Source organism: Staurois parvus, unplaced genomic scaffold (genome assembly GCF_062004578.1).
Source record: "Staurois parvus isolate SC_StPar_1 unplaced genomic scaffold, SC_StPar_1.0 ptg000299l, whole genome shotgun sequence".
Classification (NCBI taxonomy): domain Eukaryota; kingdom Metazoa; phylum Chordata; class Amphibia; order Anura; family Ranidae; genus Staurois; species Staurois parvus.
The window spans coordinates 14,539,434-14,558,617 of NW_028318095.1; the positions used below are offsets into that span (position 1 = coordinate 14,539,434).

General features: G+C 41.1%; 1 protein-coding gene across 1 annotated transcript in view; it reads right to left on the reverse strand.

The window, feature by feature from the left end:
* Window positions 1-556: 556 nt before the first annotated feature.
* The window catches only part of CPOX (coproporphyrinogen oxidase), a 42,297-nt gene continuing 23,669 nt past the window's right edge, over window positions 557-19,184 (reverse strand). The window contains exons 6-7 of the mRNA XM_089682947.1: window positions 12,756-12,860; window positions 557-4,932 (exon numbers count right to left, since the gene is read on the reverse strand). Coding sequence (XP_089539073.1) covers window positions 4,845-4,932; window positions 12,756-12,860 — 193 coding nt within the window. The 3' untranslated portion in view covers window positions 557-4,844. The remainder of the gene's footprint in view (window positions 4,933-12,755; window positions 12,861-19,184) is intronic.

The window sequence follows — 19,184 nt, forward strand, 5'->3', positions numbered from 1 at the left end:
GAAGGCAGCACTACAAGACGGAGCAGCTAGAGGAGGAAATTACAGCTTCCTCCTGTAACTGCCAGGGCCTCTGTGCATCTTATTGGTTGCTAGGACGCTAAGCCAGTCTAGCAATCAATAGTTTTGACAGGCGGGCAGTGGGCAGGACTTGGGAGATAGTAAACTTACCAATCCACTGCCAGCCCACCATAGAGACTACGGGGGTAAGACAGCCAGTATTTTTGCAGACTTTTACAGGCAGTAAAAATCACAGTGACTTCTACAAACGGTCTGTAAAAATACTCATCTCTATGTCACCTGAGGCTTTACAACCCTTATATATTATTAATGTGAGGTTGCTGCTTCTATGACCAAGTGATGGATCACTGAGGAACATTAATTCTTCTTCCCTGTCAAGAGATTCATAACCAGGAGCTTGTTTCAAGTCCCATAGACACCATTTTTTCCCCACACTAAGACCTGAGGAAATGAGATTCTCAGTCATCAAAATGCATTGGATGTCTTATCTTCCTGTTGTTGTGTGATGACATTAATAAAGAATCTTGGACTCTTCAGATGATAGTTTGGCATGCTCTTTTATTCACACAGATTTCTCATTACATAAGACTGTCACTGGCTTGATAAGAAGCATGTAAATATTCAGTGTCCTACCACCATATACATACACGATTGTTCCAGGTCATCGACAAGCCAAGGAGCGTGTACAATGACAGCATTGGAGATTTGCATATTCCTGCTGTCGGTTTACCATTGTAAAAAAAAAAAAAAAATTCTATGCCAGGCATGTTCCGTGTGAGTTGAACACTAAAATGCTTGATTGGCACTTGTTCCTAAACCAGAGGTCTCCCAACTTTTCAATGGGCTAGTTTACGGTCCTTCAGACATTGGGGGGGGGGGGGGGTGGCGGTTTGTGGCCAGTGGGGATAGAAACTGTCCCAGGCCCACTATTAGTGAGAAACATTGCCACAGGGCTGGTAGTCAGTTACAGAGCGCCTGTGGTCAGTAGGAGGAGGAATAGTGGCCCGTCACTGGCGTCAGTGGGAGGAATAGTGGCCCGTCACTGGCGTCAGTGGGAGGAATAGTGGCCCGTCACTGGCGTCAGTGGGAGGAATAGTGGCCCGTCACTGGCGTCAGTGGGAGGAATAGTGCCCCATATCCTTGGGAGGACTATTACACCCCCCCAAGGGGCTGGATAAAGGCTAGCAAAGGTCACATCTGGCCCTCGGGCCACAGTTTGGAGACCACTGCTCTAGAGCACTGCCGATAACCTATACATTGGGGTGCTGTCATAAGAAAATAGCAGCTGACAGCTGAGGTTGCTGGTTCTGGCCCATCTAAAACACTGCCAGTGCATCCAGGAGCAGTACTGTTTTTGCAGAAAAAAATGCTTGTAAACACATCTAAATGCATGCTAATACTAGGCACATTTAGCACTCGAGTATTGATTCATGTCATTGGAAAGAATAATAAATGAAATTCAAATGAATTAACGTCCAAGTGCTTGATGCCTGTAAATGTGCCTAAACGCATGTAAAAGTTAGAATGTGCTTGTAAAAAAGTGTCTGTGTGCATGAGGACTTAACAATTTGTTGTGTTGGGACATTTTAATTTGGCACTAGTATGGCTGTAGTTCATATAAAGAAGGAAAAGAACTAACGTCTGGTTTGTCAGGAAAATATTGATTTATTTATAACACCATAGCTCTATGTTGTCTGTAATTATCAATACAAAATGTATAAAACATCCATTGAAGCTTCACATGTCAAGGTGTAAAATCAGTCTTAATTACAAATAAAATAGTAATACAATCAAGTAAAATAGAAATTCACAGGGAGCGGACACCTCCAGAGGCAACTCTTGCAGGATATTATTAATAATAATAAAAAAACACAAAGCTTTACAAGTAGCAAGATCTTCATTCACATTGCAAAGGCATGATAAAAAGGGAAACTCAAGTATTCTGAATGTTTTTTTTTTTCTTTTTTAAATGCTCAGATTTCTACCAGGCACAGTGCATGCTGTAAATGAACAACTAGCAGCAGATTTTTTTTTTTTTTTCTTTAAGTGCATCAACTTTTACTAAAATACTTGCATATGGAATTGGATAGCTCAAAATAATCATTATAATAAACATTGTCAGGGTAAAACCAGATGACAAACATTTTCTATCCACATCTAGGCTTTGTTTTATGCTAGTTAAAGCAGAACTTTAGTCAGAAAATAAAATCCTGCTAGTTCACTTTAGAGTGGCCCCTTTTGCAGATATAGCTTTGCAAAATATTAAAAATAAGTGACTAAACATTTAAAATCCAGCAATACACTGTGTCACCGTGCTTTGCACATACACAGTTACTCCTTTTGGCACTGCTGAAAATCTAGAGACCGATCTGCCGACAGACTTCAGATTTACTACATACTGCTCAAGGGGCTCTGGGATTCAGCAAAATGGCAGCCTCCGACAGAAACAGGGAAAATGCTGGGGGGATTTTAGGGTACACACTAATTTTGGTTGCATAATTATTTCTCTTTTTTAAGTTTTGGACAGAGTAGAGCTAGATTAGAACACCTGTCGGGGTTTTTATTGCTGCCTGTGACGCCATTAGGGAGAGAGTCATTTGTGTGTAATAGGAGTAGAGGATAAAAATGTTATTTTTCTACCGTCCATGGCACAAAGACTATTTAGGCTCACCATACACTATACAATATTCTGTCCAATTTCCTTTAGATTTACCTTCAACTATGTAGTGCAAGAGCCTGCCTAATTGGATATAACTGAAAGTGTTGTTTAGGTTTGACCTCATTATATGGTTTTTGGTAAATCTAAAGCAAAATTATCAAGAACATTATATAATGTAAGGCCAATCTTAGGCTTATGTTCACACTGTAAACCTACATGCGTTACCCCAACCCACAAGCAAAAACACACTGCTCTTTTACAGACATGCAAGGGTGGCAATAATTCTTAATGGAAGAATGTAGCAGCTTTTCAGGTGCATGGACCTGTTTTTTAAACAAGAATCAGGGACTTCTTCCCTTCAGGTGCAAACATGGCACACGCGACCTGCTACAGTGTGAATCGAGGCTAATAGTGTGTCTAATTAGCAGCCCTGGAAATAGACACGCTGCTAGTGCAACACCATGTGGAAGTGAATGAGGAAAAGGAAAAGGAAAAGGAAAAGGAAAAGGAAAGGAAAAGGGAAAAGGAAAGGGGAAAGGAAAAGAAAGGAAAAAGAAAAGAAAAAGAAAGGAAAGGAAAGGAAAGGAAAGAAAGGAAAGAAAGGAAAGAAAGGAAGATCATTTGTGTGTACAGCATATAGAGAAGGACTTTATCTTGAGCTTTTATTTTAGTGTCCAATGTTACAATATTTTAGTCTATATGCAAAGTGTAGTCATGCAAACAGCCCCACCCCACCAAAAATATATGTCAGGTCCTCAAATGAAGAATCCCACTCTCAGAATTATAAAGACTTACAATGTATGGATGAGCCCAGCAGGATTCATCCAGCAGAAAAACAAGACTATTACTTTAAAGTTACAGGCCAGGCAAACAGCCAAATACACAGTTAAAGCTCATCTCTGGCAAATATTTAACTTTCTCCAAAGCCATGCTGCATGGTCCCAAGGTCCCTCACTGGCCCAGATTCTGGGAGAAAGGGACTGAGATATGCCTGCAACATACAGACTGTTCCTGACAGACCTTCTGCGCTGAACTTCACCACTGAAGACACCATTTCACACTGGATAGGCAATCAAGCAGGCAGTGATGTGGACACCCAAAAGAGCCCCCCACCCCCTTTGAACCAAATAGGGAAGACTCTGCACTGGAGTATGACAAACACGGCATTAGGTAAGAAAAGGGTATTCGTTTTTTGTTTTTTTCTTGCAATACAAATGGGTCAGTTAGGATTCATGTACACTGCAGCCCCTAAACTGACATTCAGGAGCTGTTCAGCATTTTTCTTCATCAGCCCCTGAACTCTTTGTTTTCCTAGGTGTCCATGTACACACAGACGTTTACAGGCAGTTGAGTTTGCAGTCTGTTTTTTTTAATGCACCAAACTTGCGTTCAGGAGTAGATTTTACCGGCGTTTCAAATGCCAAATGCTTTTAAATGCAGTTAACTGCGTTTATAAGCGTTTTTAACTGTTCCATGTCCAGATGCTGTCTAGAACCTTTTTTCATTATCAGAAATGTATGCAAAGCATTTTCCATTTATTCAAATGGACCTAGTACACCAGCACAGTCAGTTCCAGGTTTTGCATGAAGGAAAAAAAAAAAAAAAAAAAATGGTAGAACGTGCCGCATTATGCTCATGATGGGATCCATAGTGAATACAACCAGAAAAGACAGGTCATCTCAACACATGCTGCTCTCTCTGCTTCTGCTCTCTTTTCCTCTCACAATGTCTGAAATAGTTAATTATTTACGATTTTTCAGTGCATTCTGAAATTTGGGAGGGTCTCCTGAGGTTATCCTTTAAAAAACGCTTCTAAATGCAAATAAATGAGCATAAATGTGGTATGCAAATGCAGCTAACCTGACTTTATTTAACCTACGTTTTCCAGCAGTCAGTTTCCATCCTTCAAAACAGTTTTCCAAACGCCCCGTGTACATGAGCCCTTAGCTGACAAGGGGAGTCCAGAGAAAGAAAAAAAAAAAAACAAACAAAAAAAACACTTTATAGTAAGAGCACATGCCTGGTTGTACAGATTGAAAAATTAGCAGCTTACAAGTAAATTTACATTCAAATTACATTTAGCTGTTTTCCAGAAGTTCTGTTCTGTTTCAAGGCACAAGTGGAATAAAAGTAGAGAATGAGAGGAGTTAACATTTTCCTGATGACATCAATGCACCCAGTCCTTGGGCTCCCGCAGAATACTAAGAATTTCAGCTTCCCGTGACTCCGGAGGTGGTACATGATTGTATTCCCATCTGGCAGAAAAAACAAAACAATTAAAAGTTATTGCATGGATTAACCACTTGCTCTCCAGAGGATTTACCCCCCTTCCTGACAAGGCCTATGTTTGCTACTTGGCACTGCACTAATTCAACTGATAATTGCGTGGTCATGCAATGCTGTACCCAAACGAAATTTATGTACTTTTTTCCACACAAATAGAGCTGTCTTTGGTGGTATTTGTTCACCTGTGCGCTATTAATTTTTCGCACTATAAACAAAAAAATCAAAAAATTTTAAGAAAAAAAACGATATTTTTTATTTCAGCTATAAAAAATATATAGTAAACTCAAAGTTAGTTATAAATTTAGATCAAAATGTATTCTGCTACATGTTTTTGGTAAAACAAATCCCAATCAGTGTATATGGATTGCTTTGTGTGAAATTATAGCGTCTACAAACTATGGTATAGATACTGCAATTTACGCCATTTCTTTGCTATACAGCGCTGCACTAGTTTAACAGACAATTGCGCGGTCATGTAATATGGTACATAAATAAAATGTATGTTTTTTTGTTTTACACAAATAGAGCTTTCTTTTGGTAGCATTTGATCACCTGTGCGCTTTTTATTTTTGGCGCTATAAAGAAAAACTTTTTTTTTTTTTAAAAACTAGATTTTCTCATTTCTGTCATAAAAAATATCCAAAAAAAAACAAACTGAAATTTCGTCATATATTTAGGCCACAATGTATTCTGCTACAGGTTTTTGGTTAAAAAAATCCAAATAAGTGTATATTTATTGCTTTGTGTGAAAGTTATAGCGTCTACAAACTATGGTATAGATAATAGACTTAACACAGCTGTTACTTTCTGACTGCCTATCACATTTCTTGAGGTGCTAAAATACCAGGATAGTACAAACACCCCCAAATGACCCCTTTTCGGAAAGTAGACATCCTAAGCTATCTGCTGAGAGGCATATTGAGTCCATGGAAGATTTTTCTTCCCCACAAGTTTCTGGAAAAATGACAAACTTTTTTTTTTCAACACAAAGTTGTCATTTAAATTATATATTTCTCGCACAAGCCATAAGTATATGTGAAATTGCACCACAAAATACATTCTGCTACTTCTATTGAGTATGGGGATACCACATGTGAGACTTTTTGGGAGCCTAGCCACATGCAGGAGCTTGAAATCCAATGACCACTTTGAAAGCCTGAAGGTGCTTAACTTAGCACCAAACCTCCCCAAATGACCCCTTTTTGGAAAGTAGACACCCCAAGGAATTTAAAAAGAGGCATGGTGAGTATTTTGCAGATGTAATTTTTTCTCACAAGGTTTTGAAATATTAAACAAAAAAAAATTATTTTTATATATATATAAATAATAATAATAATAATAGGTTTTGTTTTTCTTAATTTTCCAAAAACGTGTGGCAACAAACGAGATCTGCAAAATACTCAGCATGCTTCTTATCAAATTCCTTGGGGTGTCTACTTGCCAAAAATGGGTCATTTGGGGGGGGGGGGGGGTTGGTGCTATCCTGGCACTTCAGGGCCTCTGAAACTGTGATAGGTAGTCAGGAAGTGTAATGAGGAACTAAAACCCTTTCAAAGCCTGCATGTTCTTATTGGATTTTGGGGTCCTGTACTTGGCTAGACTGCCAAAACGTCTCTCACATGTGGTACCCTCATACTTGGGAGAAGTAGCAGAATGTATTTTGGGGAGTTATTCCACATATACTCATGGCATGTGTGAGCAATAAATCATTTAAATGACAATTTTGTGTTAAAAAAAAGAATTTTTTTGTCATTTTCCAAAAACTTGCGGTAAAAAAATAATTTCTTCTATTGATTCAACATGCCTCTCAGCAAATAGTTTGGGGTGTCTACTTTTCAAAAAGGGGTCATTTTGGTGGGTGGGGGCGTTTTATGCCCAGCATTAGAAGTTTATGCCACACATCACTCACTCTTCTAACCACCTGAAGACCAAGCCTTTTCTGACACTTTTTGTTCACATGAAGGAAAAAAAAAAAAAGTTATTTTTGCTAGGAAATTAATTTTAACCCCCTAAACATTATATATTTTTTTAAAGCAAACACCCTAGTGAAAAAAAAATGGTGGGTGCCTTAATTTTTTATGTCGCATAGTACTCATGCAGCGATTTTTCAAATGCAATTTAAAAAAAAAAAAATACACTTTTTTTACTTTTATTTGGTAAGATATAAAAGATGATGGTATGCCAAGTAAATAGATGCCAAACATGACGTGCTTTAAAACTGCACATGCCCCATGCAATGGCAACAAACTGCATACGTTTTTAATATCCATAGGCAACGTGTTAAAAGCCTTTACAAGCTACCATTTTAGATTTACAGAGGAGGTCTAGTGTTAGAATTACTGCCCTTGATCTGACGTTCACAGCAATACCTCACATGCATGGTGCAACCGCTGTTTACATACCGGCACAGGGTCAACGCTCCCGCACACAGGTGTGCGTTTTTTTAAATTATTTTTACACTGTCCCTTTCATTTTTTTAAATTTATTTTTTAAATCACTTTTAATGCTATCACAGGGAATGCAGAGATCCCCTATAACTTCAATGGGCATTGTCATTTATTCTTTTTTGAGAAATCTGGGGTCTATCAGACTCTAGATATCTCCTCTGCCATTAAATTATCTAATCAAGCCAAAATCGGTGTGATCAGGTGCTTTCCCAATTTACAAATGGCGCTGTTTATATCCTGCGAAACTGAAGTGATGAAATGCTGGTAGCTTTGAAAGCCTTTAAAGGCAACCATTTTAGATTTACAGAGGTCTAGTGTTAGAATTACTGCCCTTGATCTGACGTGCATGGCAATACCTCACATGCATGGTGCAACCGCTGTTTACATACTGGCACAGGGTCAAGGCTTGTGAACACAAGTGTGCGCGCAAGGGAGGGGCGATTTTTTTTTTTTTTTTTTAGTTATTTTTATATTGTATCTTTCATTTTTTTTAATCACTTTTAATGCTATAACAGGGAATGCAAATAACCCCTATAACTTCAATGGGCATTGTCATATATTGTTTTGAGAAATCTGGGGTCTATCAAACTCTGGATATCTCCTCTGCCCTTACATTATCTAATCTCACCAAGATCAGTGTGATCAGATGCTTTTCCAATTTATAAATAGGGCTGTTTATAGCCTGCAAAACTGAAGTGATGAAATGCTTGCAGCTTCCGATTTCTTAGGCTATAGAGATGATTGGCACCACTCTGGTCTCCAATCAGCTCTATGATCAGCTGTCAGAAACACCAGCTGCATTCTCAGGTTCCCCCGATGGCACAGGACTGCCCGAGAAGGCCGTGGAAGGCAGCGAGGGAGGAGGGCATCATCTCCCGCCACTTGTAAAACCAATCCTGCAGCTAATTAGCCACTAGGATTGCTTTTACATGACAGACGATCGCTGGCTGAAAAAAACAATACCAGGATGATCCCTGCAGCTGTAGGCATCAGCCTGGTATAACCAGTGATGTACCAGGTCCTTGTTGGGTATATATGCCATGTTCTTTTTTTTTTTTGTATGCAGCCTGTCAGCTGAATGAAAAAAAGAGAAGAAATCTCTGCCAGAAAAGTATATGGTATTCCCACCATTAGAATATACCGCCCTGCATCCACCCACTTCTAATGGTGGGCACACATTAGGTTGCACGGTGCCACATGCGCCAGTTCCAAGATTGTACAAATGTCTAAATAGTGGTACGCTTGAATAAAAAGTGTCCACGTATACGTGGTGCCCCATTTTCAAAAAGGATGACACCAAGTCCCACACTATCTTGCCACTGCTCCCCATGTAGTCTGGGCATCCGGGGGGGGGGGGGGGGGGGGGAGCTCCACGTGACTATCTTTTCCCTCGTAAATCCAAAACTTATATATATAGCCTGCTGCCCTCTCACAGGTCTTCTACATCTTGACCCCATATCTGGTACACTTTCTGGGGAGAAGTTGTTTGAATGTAAGATGGCCAGAAAAATGAATGAGGGACTCCCCAATGCAGATTTTTTGCTGGGGAGTATAGACATCTGCAAATTTTTGGTTAAGGTGATTACGAGGGGCCAAATTTTGTGGAGCTGGTCAAATTCAGGGTCACCTTGAAGACGACAGTGTATTGTTGTTGAAATGCATAAAACATTATACTCTCATATCTATGCCTGGCCATGGCAGTAGAGAACACAGGCATATGATGAATCGGATCTGTGGACCAATACAACCGCAATTCATTTTTATTAGTAATGCCCATGCTGAGGATTAGGCCCAAAAAGAAAAAAAAATTATATATGTAAAATTTGGAAACCGTAGCTGGTTTCCATGCAAGGGGTCTGGCAAGGTTTGAATTTGGGTTGGCGGCGATAAACTGTTGTGCATATAAATTGCTTTGATTCACAATCAATGCATACAGATCTTCCGTGAAAAACAGCTCTAAAAAAATCAAGGGGAGGAGTTAAATTTGCAGTTTCCACCTGAACTCCGGGTTGGGCAGTGAATGGGGGAAGTATGGGTGCTGCAGAATTTGTGGGCTACCAATCAGGATTTGCAAGCACATCTGGAAGGATACTAGGGGCTCTACAGGCCAGTGTGCTTGCAAATGGGACTTGCCACATCACCAAGTGATACTGCAGTGCTGGTATGTGAAAGACCAGTATGTACTAGGCTGCTGGTGCTCGCCAGTTCACCAAAAAGGTAGCGTAGCACTAGTACCGGCACTCTGTTAGCACTTGCTGGTAAATTTTGATAACGCTCATATACAGCAGAGTTCAGGCCTGATTCTGTGAACACTGACAGTGACCTACTGACACTGCACTTGCGGGGGGAGAAGTGTGGGGGGGGGGTAAGCGTAGGGGCTAAATGCAGTGTTTGCCGTTAATCGCTAGGCTCCAGCGGGTAATCACCAGCCGGGACCCAGTGATTGATACCCACGGCTGCGATCGGCGGCGCAGGTAAGGCAGTCGTACGTGCCCCCTATCTGAAATGCAAGTGTACGTACATACATACATACATGCACACACGCGTGAATTTGCGTAGCGGTGCCGACCTGCCGCAGTATATGTACTGTGGCTGGTCGGCAAGTGGTTAAAATACAAAAACACACACAACAGATTTGCATCTCCTCGATGTCTTTATTGCTAATTTCCTCTTTTAAACTTAATGCTAATTTTCACCATCGTGCACTTTTTCATACAGTTTTCCACATGCCACACTTATTCCATAAGAATATGTCTGGGTAGAAGCAGGGCCAGATTAACATAGGGGTAGCTACAGCTCCAGGCCCCTACCTTAAGAAAGGGCCAGCCCAGTGAGCCTCTAATGCTGCTAAGCCCTGCTCTGTGTGTGCACACGACTGATGTGTAACTTGTGGGACAGCAGGTGGAGTCAATATATAAATCGCAGACAGGAGGTGGCATTGATATGTAAATGGTAGGCACATTGATATGTAAATTGTTTGCGAATTCATAGGTATATCAAACTCCCCATGTGCCCCAAGTCCACCTCTGCTGTATGATGTAAACTGCCGCTGGCATGGGGCCTTCCATCAGCCTGTACTGCAAAGGTCAGCAGAAGGATTGGGGGCGGGGGGGGGAAATCAAGAGGTAACAAAGATTAGTTTGGAATGCAAACATGAGCAAAAAGGGGGGGTACTGGGGTGCAAGGATGAGCAGAGACATATGGTGTGCACTCCTCTCCTTCACATACTACCCAATGCCATACACTGAGTACTGCTTTTATACACATAGTACCTGCCACCATACACTCCCCACTCCTCTCCTGCGCAAACTAACTGCGATCATATCATATGTATTCCTCTCCTGTACATACTAACCACCACCATACCCCTCCACACTCCATTCCTGCATATGATAGACAGACAAATTATTTGAAATAGGATCAATCCTAACGTACTGGCTGCTAATGTAATTTCTTCAGGCCTTAAAAATGTCCAAGATATTTAGTAAGTGGTGGTATCGTGAGTTTAATTTGTACTGTAAATCTTTTAAATTAAATAAAATGTGTTCCCCCCCCCCCCAAAAAAGTTGCAATTTTAGCAAGTTATTACACACACACACACACACACACACACACACACACACACACACACACACACACACACACACACACACACACACACACACACACCTCTTAAAATTACACCCCCAAAACAAATTCTGCTATGTCACCTAAGTATGGGGATACCACATGTGAGACTTTCACAGCCTAGATACATAGAGGCCCAAAATCCAGGGAGCACCTTTGGTCTTTGAAGGAGCAAACACTTCAAGGTATTTTCTAAGAAGCATGATGGTTTGTTTGGCATACTTAGAATTACAACCAAAACACATTCTGCTACTCCTGAGTATGGTGACACCACATGACCAATGCACTGTAATGGTCACCTCTATACAAGTGATCAGAGAATATAGGTTAGGTGTAGGGTCACCATTCTATACCATTCCCTGATCATATAATTAAGCAAACCTAGCCTACTGGTTATGTGGCTGCCCTTCAGGAATGCCATGTTCCCCAGCCACAAAGTAAAGAAGGCTAAAGAAAAGAACAACAAAAAAAAAAAGTGTGACAGGTGTCTTGCAGGACCATAAGCCAGATGGATGTGCACATGGGTCAGCTCAGGTGCAGGCAGAGACATGGTCAGCATATGAGCAAATGATTGACCCAGGCAACAAACAAAAATGTGGTCATTAAACAGGCAAATCAGGAAAACTGATTCTAACTACACTGGTCAGGCAACACTATGGCTGGTGTGGTGGTGATTGAAGAGTTTCGACTGACTGCACCATGAGTGCTCGTTCACATGTGAAATTTGGAGGGGGGGGGGCATTTTACCACCCCTTAACTGCTACACCCTTTAGCTGCAGAGGCAGTGGCTGGGGGTGTACACCTGCAGTGGCTGTGATGCTTTGCAGCTGTGGAAGGAATTATAGCCCCTGTACACCCACCGTGAACAGGGTTGCTTGTGCGGGGTCCAAGGGGTTAAAGCAGGTGGTGAGGAGGCAATGCTCTTTGAAGAGTGATCTGAACATTGATGGCTCTTCAGAGAGCATCACACATGTGAACAAGTTCTTATGATACCACAATGACTGCTGTGGCAACAATCAGGGACAATATGTCTGGTATGGTGGAGTTTAGGGACTAAGTGAATGACAAGTCCCCCCCAGGATTGTTCTTTACCATGATGGGCACTGTAAAAGCGATCATTTTGACTGTCATGAATGGCTTTCACGCATGACTCATTGTTTACTATTATGTTTTCTGCGATTGGCTATAGCCATCACATAGTACAGGGTCGCTGTGAATTACCCTGTACCATGTAATCACTACGACCAAATCACAGGGATCACAATAGTAACTAATGCCATTATGAAGGAAAGACCATTCATTCCACTTGTTTACTTGTGATCAGGTCATTGCTATGATTGGTCACAGCGATGACATGGTACCGGCTCCAATAATAGTGCCTGGTACCATGATGTCCCCTCCCACTGCTTGTACAAATCAAGCAGCTAGTTAGCCGCTCTGATTGCTTGTATAAGACAGCCAACCACTGCCTCTAAACAAAAAAAAAAAAAAAAAAAAAGTATCACTTCGGAATAACCACCGAAAGTCCAGCAACATACGGGTACATCATTGGTCTGCAAGTGGATTCTGCATCACACAGTAACTGGATTTGGCACTTGTTTAGACTATCTTACTGAAGCTTTTCATTGTTGTGGTTAATAGCCAAGTGATTGTGATCTAAGACATCAAGAAACAGGATAGCAGGATTTAACAAAAGTAATATATTACAAAATCCTTACCTGGCAGTCAATGGCAGAGACATCAGAATGCTCTCTATCCTGGAGCCGGGAGTTGCAAGGCCAAACTTGGTACCTCTGTCATAGACGAGATTGAACTCCACATACCTAGGATGAAAAAAAAAAAATCAAAGCCTATGATGCACATTTTATAAACAGCTGCCAGCAGCTCCCTAAAAATCAAACACTTACTTGTACTCCTGCTTGTGCAGCAAGCTCCACAAAGTTAAAAGAATCTTGCTTAACAATCCACATTCAACACTTCCAGGAGTGGCAAAAGCCAGCACTCCTCTCCGTGGTGCCATCTATTGATCCCTACATCACTATAGAATACAATAGTGAGGCAGGGACTGGTGAAAGGAACCACAGAGTGAAGCAGGGGGACCAGGCAACCAAAACTCTGGGAAGTGAACTGGACAATGGATAGATATACACACACAGGCCACTTTATTATTAAGTACATCAGTATCAACGGTTCAAGCTGGTAGTGGTGATGTAATGGTGTGGGGGAGATTTTCTTGCCACTAGCAAGGTGATAGAGATCTCACACACACACACACACACACACACACACACACACACACACACACACACACACACACACACACACACACACACACACACACACACACACACACACACACACACACACACACACACACACACACTATTGAACAGATGAAGAAAGGGAGATACAAAAAAAGACACCAGCTGAAATCTATCTGTAATTAGAAAGCAATCCTGCCCCTTGTCAGTGCAAATTAATATCAGCAGCTTCAGTCTCAACTGATGGCCCGTAAAAAGGTGTCTTATTACCAAGGTGTCACAGAAGAAACCTCTCATGGTGGGTAAAAGCAAAGAGCTCTCTCAAGACCTTTGCAAATTTATTGTTGCAAAATGTTCCAGTGAGCACTGTTGGGGACATAATCCAGAAGTGCAAAGAACATAATTTCACTATAAACTGACCACGACCAGATTCTCCTCGCAAGATTTTTGCCATAGTGAAAATAATTATCGGAAGAGTTGTACAAGAGCCAAGGACCACTTGTGGAGAGCTTGAGAAAGACATGGAATTAGCAGGTACAATTGTTTCAAAGAAAACAATAAGTAATGCATTCAACTATCGTGACCTGTATGCACGTTCACTGTGCAAGACTCCTTTGCTGAAGAAAAAGCACATTGAAGCTCATTTAAAGTTTGCTGCACAACATTTAGACAAGCCTGTGAAATACTGGGAGAATATAGTCTGGTCAGATGAGACCATAATTGAACTCTTTGGATGTCATAATACACACCATGTTTGGAGGTCATATAGCACTGCACATCACCCCAAAAACACCATACCAAAGTGAAGCATTGAGGTGGGAACATCATGGTGTGGGGCTGTTTTTCAGCATACAGTACTGGCAAACTTCATGTCATCAAAGGAAAGATGAATGGAAAAATGTACAGAGACATTCTTGATAAAACTCTGCTGCTATCTACCAGGATGGTGAAGATGAAACGAGGGTGGACATTTCAGCAAGACAATGATCCCAAACACAAAGCCAAGGAAACTCTCAATTGGTTTCAAAGAAAGAAAATAAAGCTGATAGAATGGCCCAGCCAGGACTTGAATCCAATAGAAAATCTACACACTTGTGCGGTTGGTCATGAGACTTTGGGGTCCAAAGTCGCATGACAAGATGAACCCCATGTTTCCCAATGAGTACCATTCATATCTGTGCGACTTGAATGCAGTTCCTGCACTACTTTGGACCAACTTTCATGTGCCTTGAGGGCCATAGACTTCAATGTAAACCCCCCAAAGTCACACTTGAATGTTGTACATGTGACATGTGACTTGTGTGAAATTGTGTACAGCACAAACAATCATCCTTGGTCAAAGCCAAAGTAGCACCAAAGTCGCAATGAAAATCACATAATTTTGAAGTCACACAATTGTGAATGGAGCCTAAAGACTTCTTTGTATGGGTTGTTACTGACAGTGAACATTTCACGTCAATAGCACCTTTAGAAATATATCTACTGAGATATGGTGATGTGTTCAATACTTATTTTACCCACTGTATATAAAAATCTGAGGATTTTATTGGTATTTCTGGTCTAAGCAACTCTCATTTCCCTCATTTCTTCTGCTATTGTTTTATCAGGTGGAATAAGATAAGAATGCAAATCTTAGATTCGCTTTCATTTTTTTTTTACTCTATTTAAAATAAAAGAATATTGGCTGAAGCTGGACATTACTAGCCATAGAAAGTGTTAATCTGACCTGAAGTTCCATCAACCAGCTGTATTTCTGCCTCTAGAGAATAGGTGAAAGGCCCAGAAACAGAAAATGCTAACAATCACTGTTCTAAAACAAATCACCATACCGTTTCTTCTCACCACACCAATATAAAAGGAATGCTTTTCTGCTAATCTTAGTAAATTAGAAACAAAATAAAGTTTTTCCAGATTACAAAACTTTCCAAAAAGGCAAGAGTGCCACCCAATGACTATTCTAGAACCATTAAAATGCCCTCCTGTGGTACGAATGACATAGGAAAAGTGAAATTATATTGGCAGTTCCTATTGCCTGTAGTTCTGGTGGTGCAAAATAATCTGCAACAGTGCTAAATGGGTCAGATTACCCCCACATTGGGCTTTAGCTGCAAAGTTCTGCAGCCATATAACATGGGGGGGAGACCAGCAAACTAGCGGTGCTAATTAGGCAGGGTGGCAGTGGCGACTATTGTCAAGAGAGTTTTCTCCCAGATAAGAGTTTTCCTGAAGAAACAGAAAAGTCTTCAAATTACTACAATTTGCATGAATTCTCTATTTTAAATTAATTGCCTACCAGGCTAATTCTGACACTTCTCTCCTACATGTAAAAATTATTTTTTTGCTAGAAAATTACTTAGAACCCCCAAACATTATATATTTTAAGCAGAGGCCCTGGAGAATAAAATGGAGGTTGTTGCAATTCGTTATGCCACATGGTATTTGCACATCGGATTTTCAAATAATTATTTTGAACAAATAGATACCCACTTTAATTTTAAATGCACAAAAAACACAAAACACATTTTTGTAAAATATAAAAGGATGATGCTTTGCCGAGTAAATAGATACCCAACACATCACACTTTAAAAATTGCACACACCCGTGGAATGGTGACAAACTACGGTTGTTCTGTCTTGGCATCGGTTGTACTTGTGGCGAGATTCGTTTAGACCCAGTCTGTCAGAATGTGTGCAGCAAGTTGAATGATCGCCTTAACAGATAGTTTACTCAATGAATAACAACTTCAGAGGTATTTTCCAATGCTTCTTTATGCTTCAAGGTAACAAAGGTGTGAACATAAAGGTGTTTTCATAGGTAAATTTCCAGTGATGTACATAGCCTCCTCACTCTACAGCATCTTGATAACCACTAAACTAAAATGGTGTTACAACAGGAAATGAAGGTGGAAGCAACCAACTAGTCAGAAACAGCAGGGGTGTGTGGATGATACCAAATAACATTATAATATAACATGTAAATAACAACTGCTAAACAGTAAAGCTGCGTGGCAGCACACTCCCCGTCTGGTATCGAGAGATACCACTACACAATTATTTTCTTCCTTTTAAAATACGATTAACATTGCATACAGTAAAATACTATCTAACCTTCTCAATTCTGCAAGTTAGCTATATTAGAGGTCTTAAGTGACTCCCTCACATAACACTGAATCAGAATTACTAGAAGCAGGCATAATTAGGACAATCTCAGTAACTGGTCTGAGGAAGGTTTTTGAGTCTCCGTCCTTAACGATCCTAACTTCCACATTTCGGACTCTTCCATCATCACTGGCAATGGCTTTTGTAATAAGTCCAACTGGCCACTGGATCCGATGAGTTTGCTGGTCTTTTAGCAGGACCAGGTCCCCTTCCTTTAAGTTGGGCTTCTGGGTTTGCCACTTTTTACGTCCTTGGAGAAGAGTGAGGTATTCCTTCCTCCATCTGTCCCAGAAACGATCTGCAAGGTATTGTGCATATCTCCACTGACGTTTATATATGTCCTTTTCAACGAAAATACCTTTTGGCACTGGAATCTGTCCAATCTTCTGGCTCAATAATGTAGCTAGAGTTAAGATAGTCGGAAATTCTGGGTCTGTAGATACGGCAGTCAATGGTCTTGAGTTGATTACTGCTGCGACCTCAGCAAGGAATGTGGTGAGCACCTCATGGGTAAGGCGTGAAGAACTCACGTCAAGCAACATTGAGTCCAGTATGCGCCTTGCCATCCCAATCATGCGTTCCCATGCTCCGCCCATGTGCGAAGAGTGTGGTGGGTTGAATTTCCATACGCAGCCTTGATCACTCAAATAATTTCCAACTTGTTGTTGGTCTATCTGTAACTCTCTGCAAGCACCAATGAAATTCGTTCCACAATCTGATCTTAACAACTTTACAGGACCTCTTAGAGCAAGAAATCTCCTTAGAGCGTTGATAAAACTCGAAGTGTTCATTGACTCAATCACTTCGATATGTACAGCTCTTACACTTAAACAAGTGAACATTACAGCCCATCTTTTGCTGTTGACTTCACCACCACGAGTTCTTCTGGCCATTACTATCCATGGTCCAAACACATCGATTCCAACATATGTAAAGGGTGCATCTTCACTCAGTCTGTCTGCGGGTAGGTCAGCCATCTGTTGATACTGCTGTCTACCTCTCAACTTCTGACATTTGACACAGTTATGAATAATCGTGGCTATTTGTCTTTTCACTCCAATTATCCAGAACCCTGCAACTCTGATGGTACCTTCAGTATAGTGTCTTCCTTGATGTCTGACTCTCTCATGGTAATGCCGGATAATCAAGGTTGCCAAATGGTGGTTTCTTGGTACTATCAAAGGGTTCTGTTCCCTTCTTAGCAGGTTTGACTTATTCAGTCGTCCAACTCTAAGCATGCCTTCATTGTCGATTATTGGGTTCAGTTTGAATAGTGGGCTACCCCTTGAGACTGGTCTATTGCCTCTCAAACACTTAATCTCTTCGGCAAAGACTTCTTCTTGCACACGACATATGATAAATAACTCTGCCTTCTCATACTCTAACGCATTGGGTGACTCCTTGCAAGTGTGCCATCCATGACAAGACGATGTCTGGTTGGACTTGTGGAAAATCTGTGCAATATGACTCAATCTTGCTATAGTCTTCACCAATCTTTTCCAAGAAGAGAAACGTTCAAAACGTCTTACTTCCAAGTTTCTTCTTGAGCAGATGTTAGAACTCAATGTTATAACTTCAGGGCGGATTTCTTGATCAGTGTCTGGATCCACCAGGTAAAAATCGATATCTTCTTCTGAGTTTGTAGAAGACTGATCTGTTAAAAACTTGGGTCCTGTAAACCAAATGGTTTGCGTGAGGACAACTGCTGGCACTGACCTCGTGGCAATGTCGGCGGGATTCAAACCAGTCGGGACATAGTTCCATTGTTCAGGTCTACTGATTTTTCTTATTCGTTCTACCCTGTTAGCCACATACACATAGAACCTTCTTACACTGTTGCATATGTAGCCAAGTACGACCTTGCTGTCAGTGTAGTACTTAACCTGATCAATTTCAGTGTCCATTTCGTTTTGCAGGAATTCTGCAACTTCGACAGCTAGGGTTGCTCCACACAATTCTAATCTTGGAATAGTGTGAGCCGGTTTTGGAGCTAACTTGGCTCTTCCTAGAAGAAACCCGACATGGGATCTCCCGGAGGGATCTATGATCTTGAGATAAGCCACGGCCGCTATAGCCTCAGTGGATGCATCACAAAAGATATGAATCTCTTTCCTCTGACTTCTTGAAGTTGAAGTAGGTGAATAGCAGCGTGGGATATTAAGTTCTTCCAATACTTTCAAGGAGTCTCTCCATTTCTCCCATTTAGGTAGTAGTCTACTGGTAGAGGGGCATCCCAATCTGTCACTCTCTCAGTAAGCTGAAGAAGTATGGATCTCCCTTGGACGGTAACTGGAGTCACGAAGCCTAGGGGATCGTAAAGGCTATTTACAGTTGACAGGACTCCTCGTCTGGTGAATGGCTTCTTGGTGTCAGAGACCTGAAAGGTGAATGCATCTGAAGTTACATTCCAGAGTAGACCAAGACTCCTTTGCGTGGGTAGGGCATCTACTCCCAAATCCTTCAAATCTTTAGCATGATCTTCTGGATTAAAAGCCTTCATTACTTCACTGCTATTAGATGCGATCTTATGAAGCCTTAAGTTAGCAGTCAACAGGAGCTGTTGAGTTCTTTTTATCAGATTGATGGCTTCTTCAGGTGTTGGGAAGGATTTCAGACCATCATCTACATAGAAATCTCTCTCAATGAATTGCCTGGTGGCAAATCCAAATTCCTTTTCACCTTCCTGTGCTGTTCTTCTCAGTCCATAAGTTGCCACGGCAGGAGATG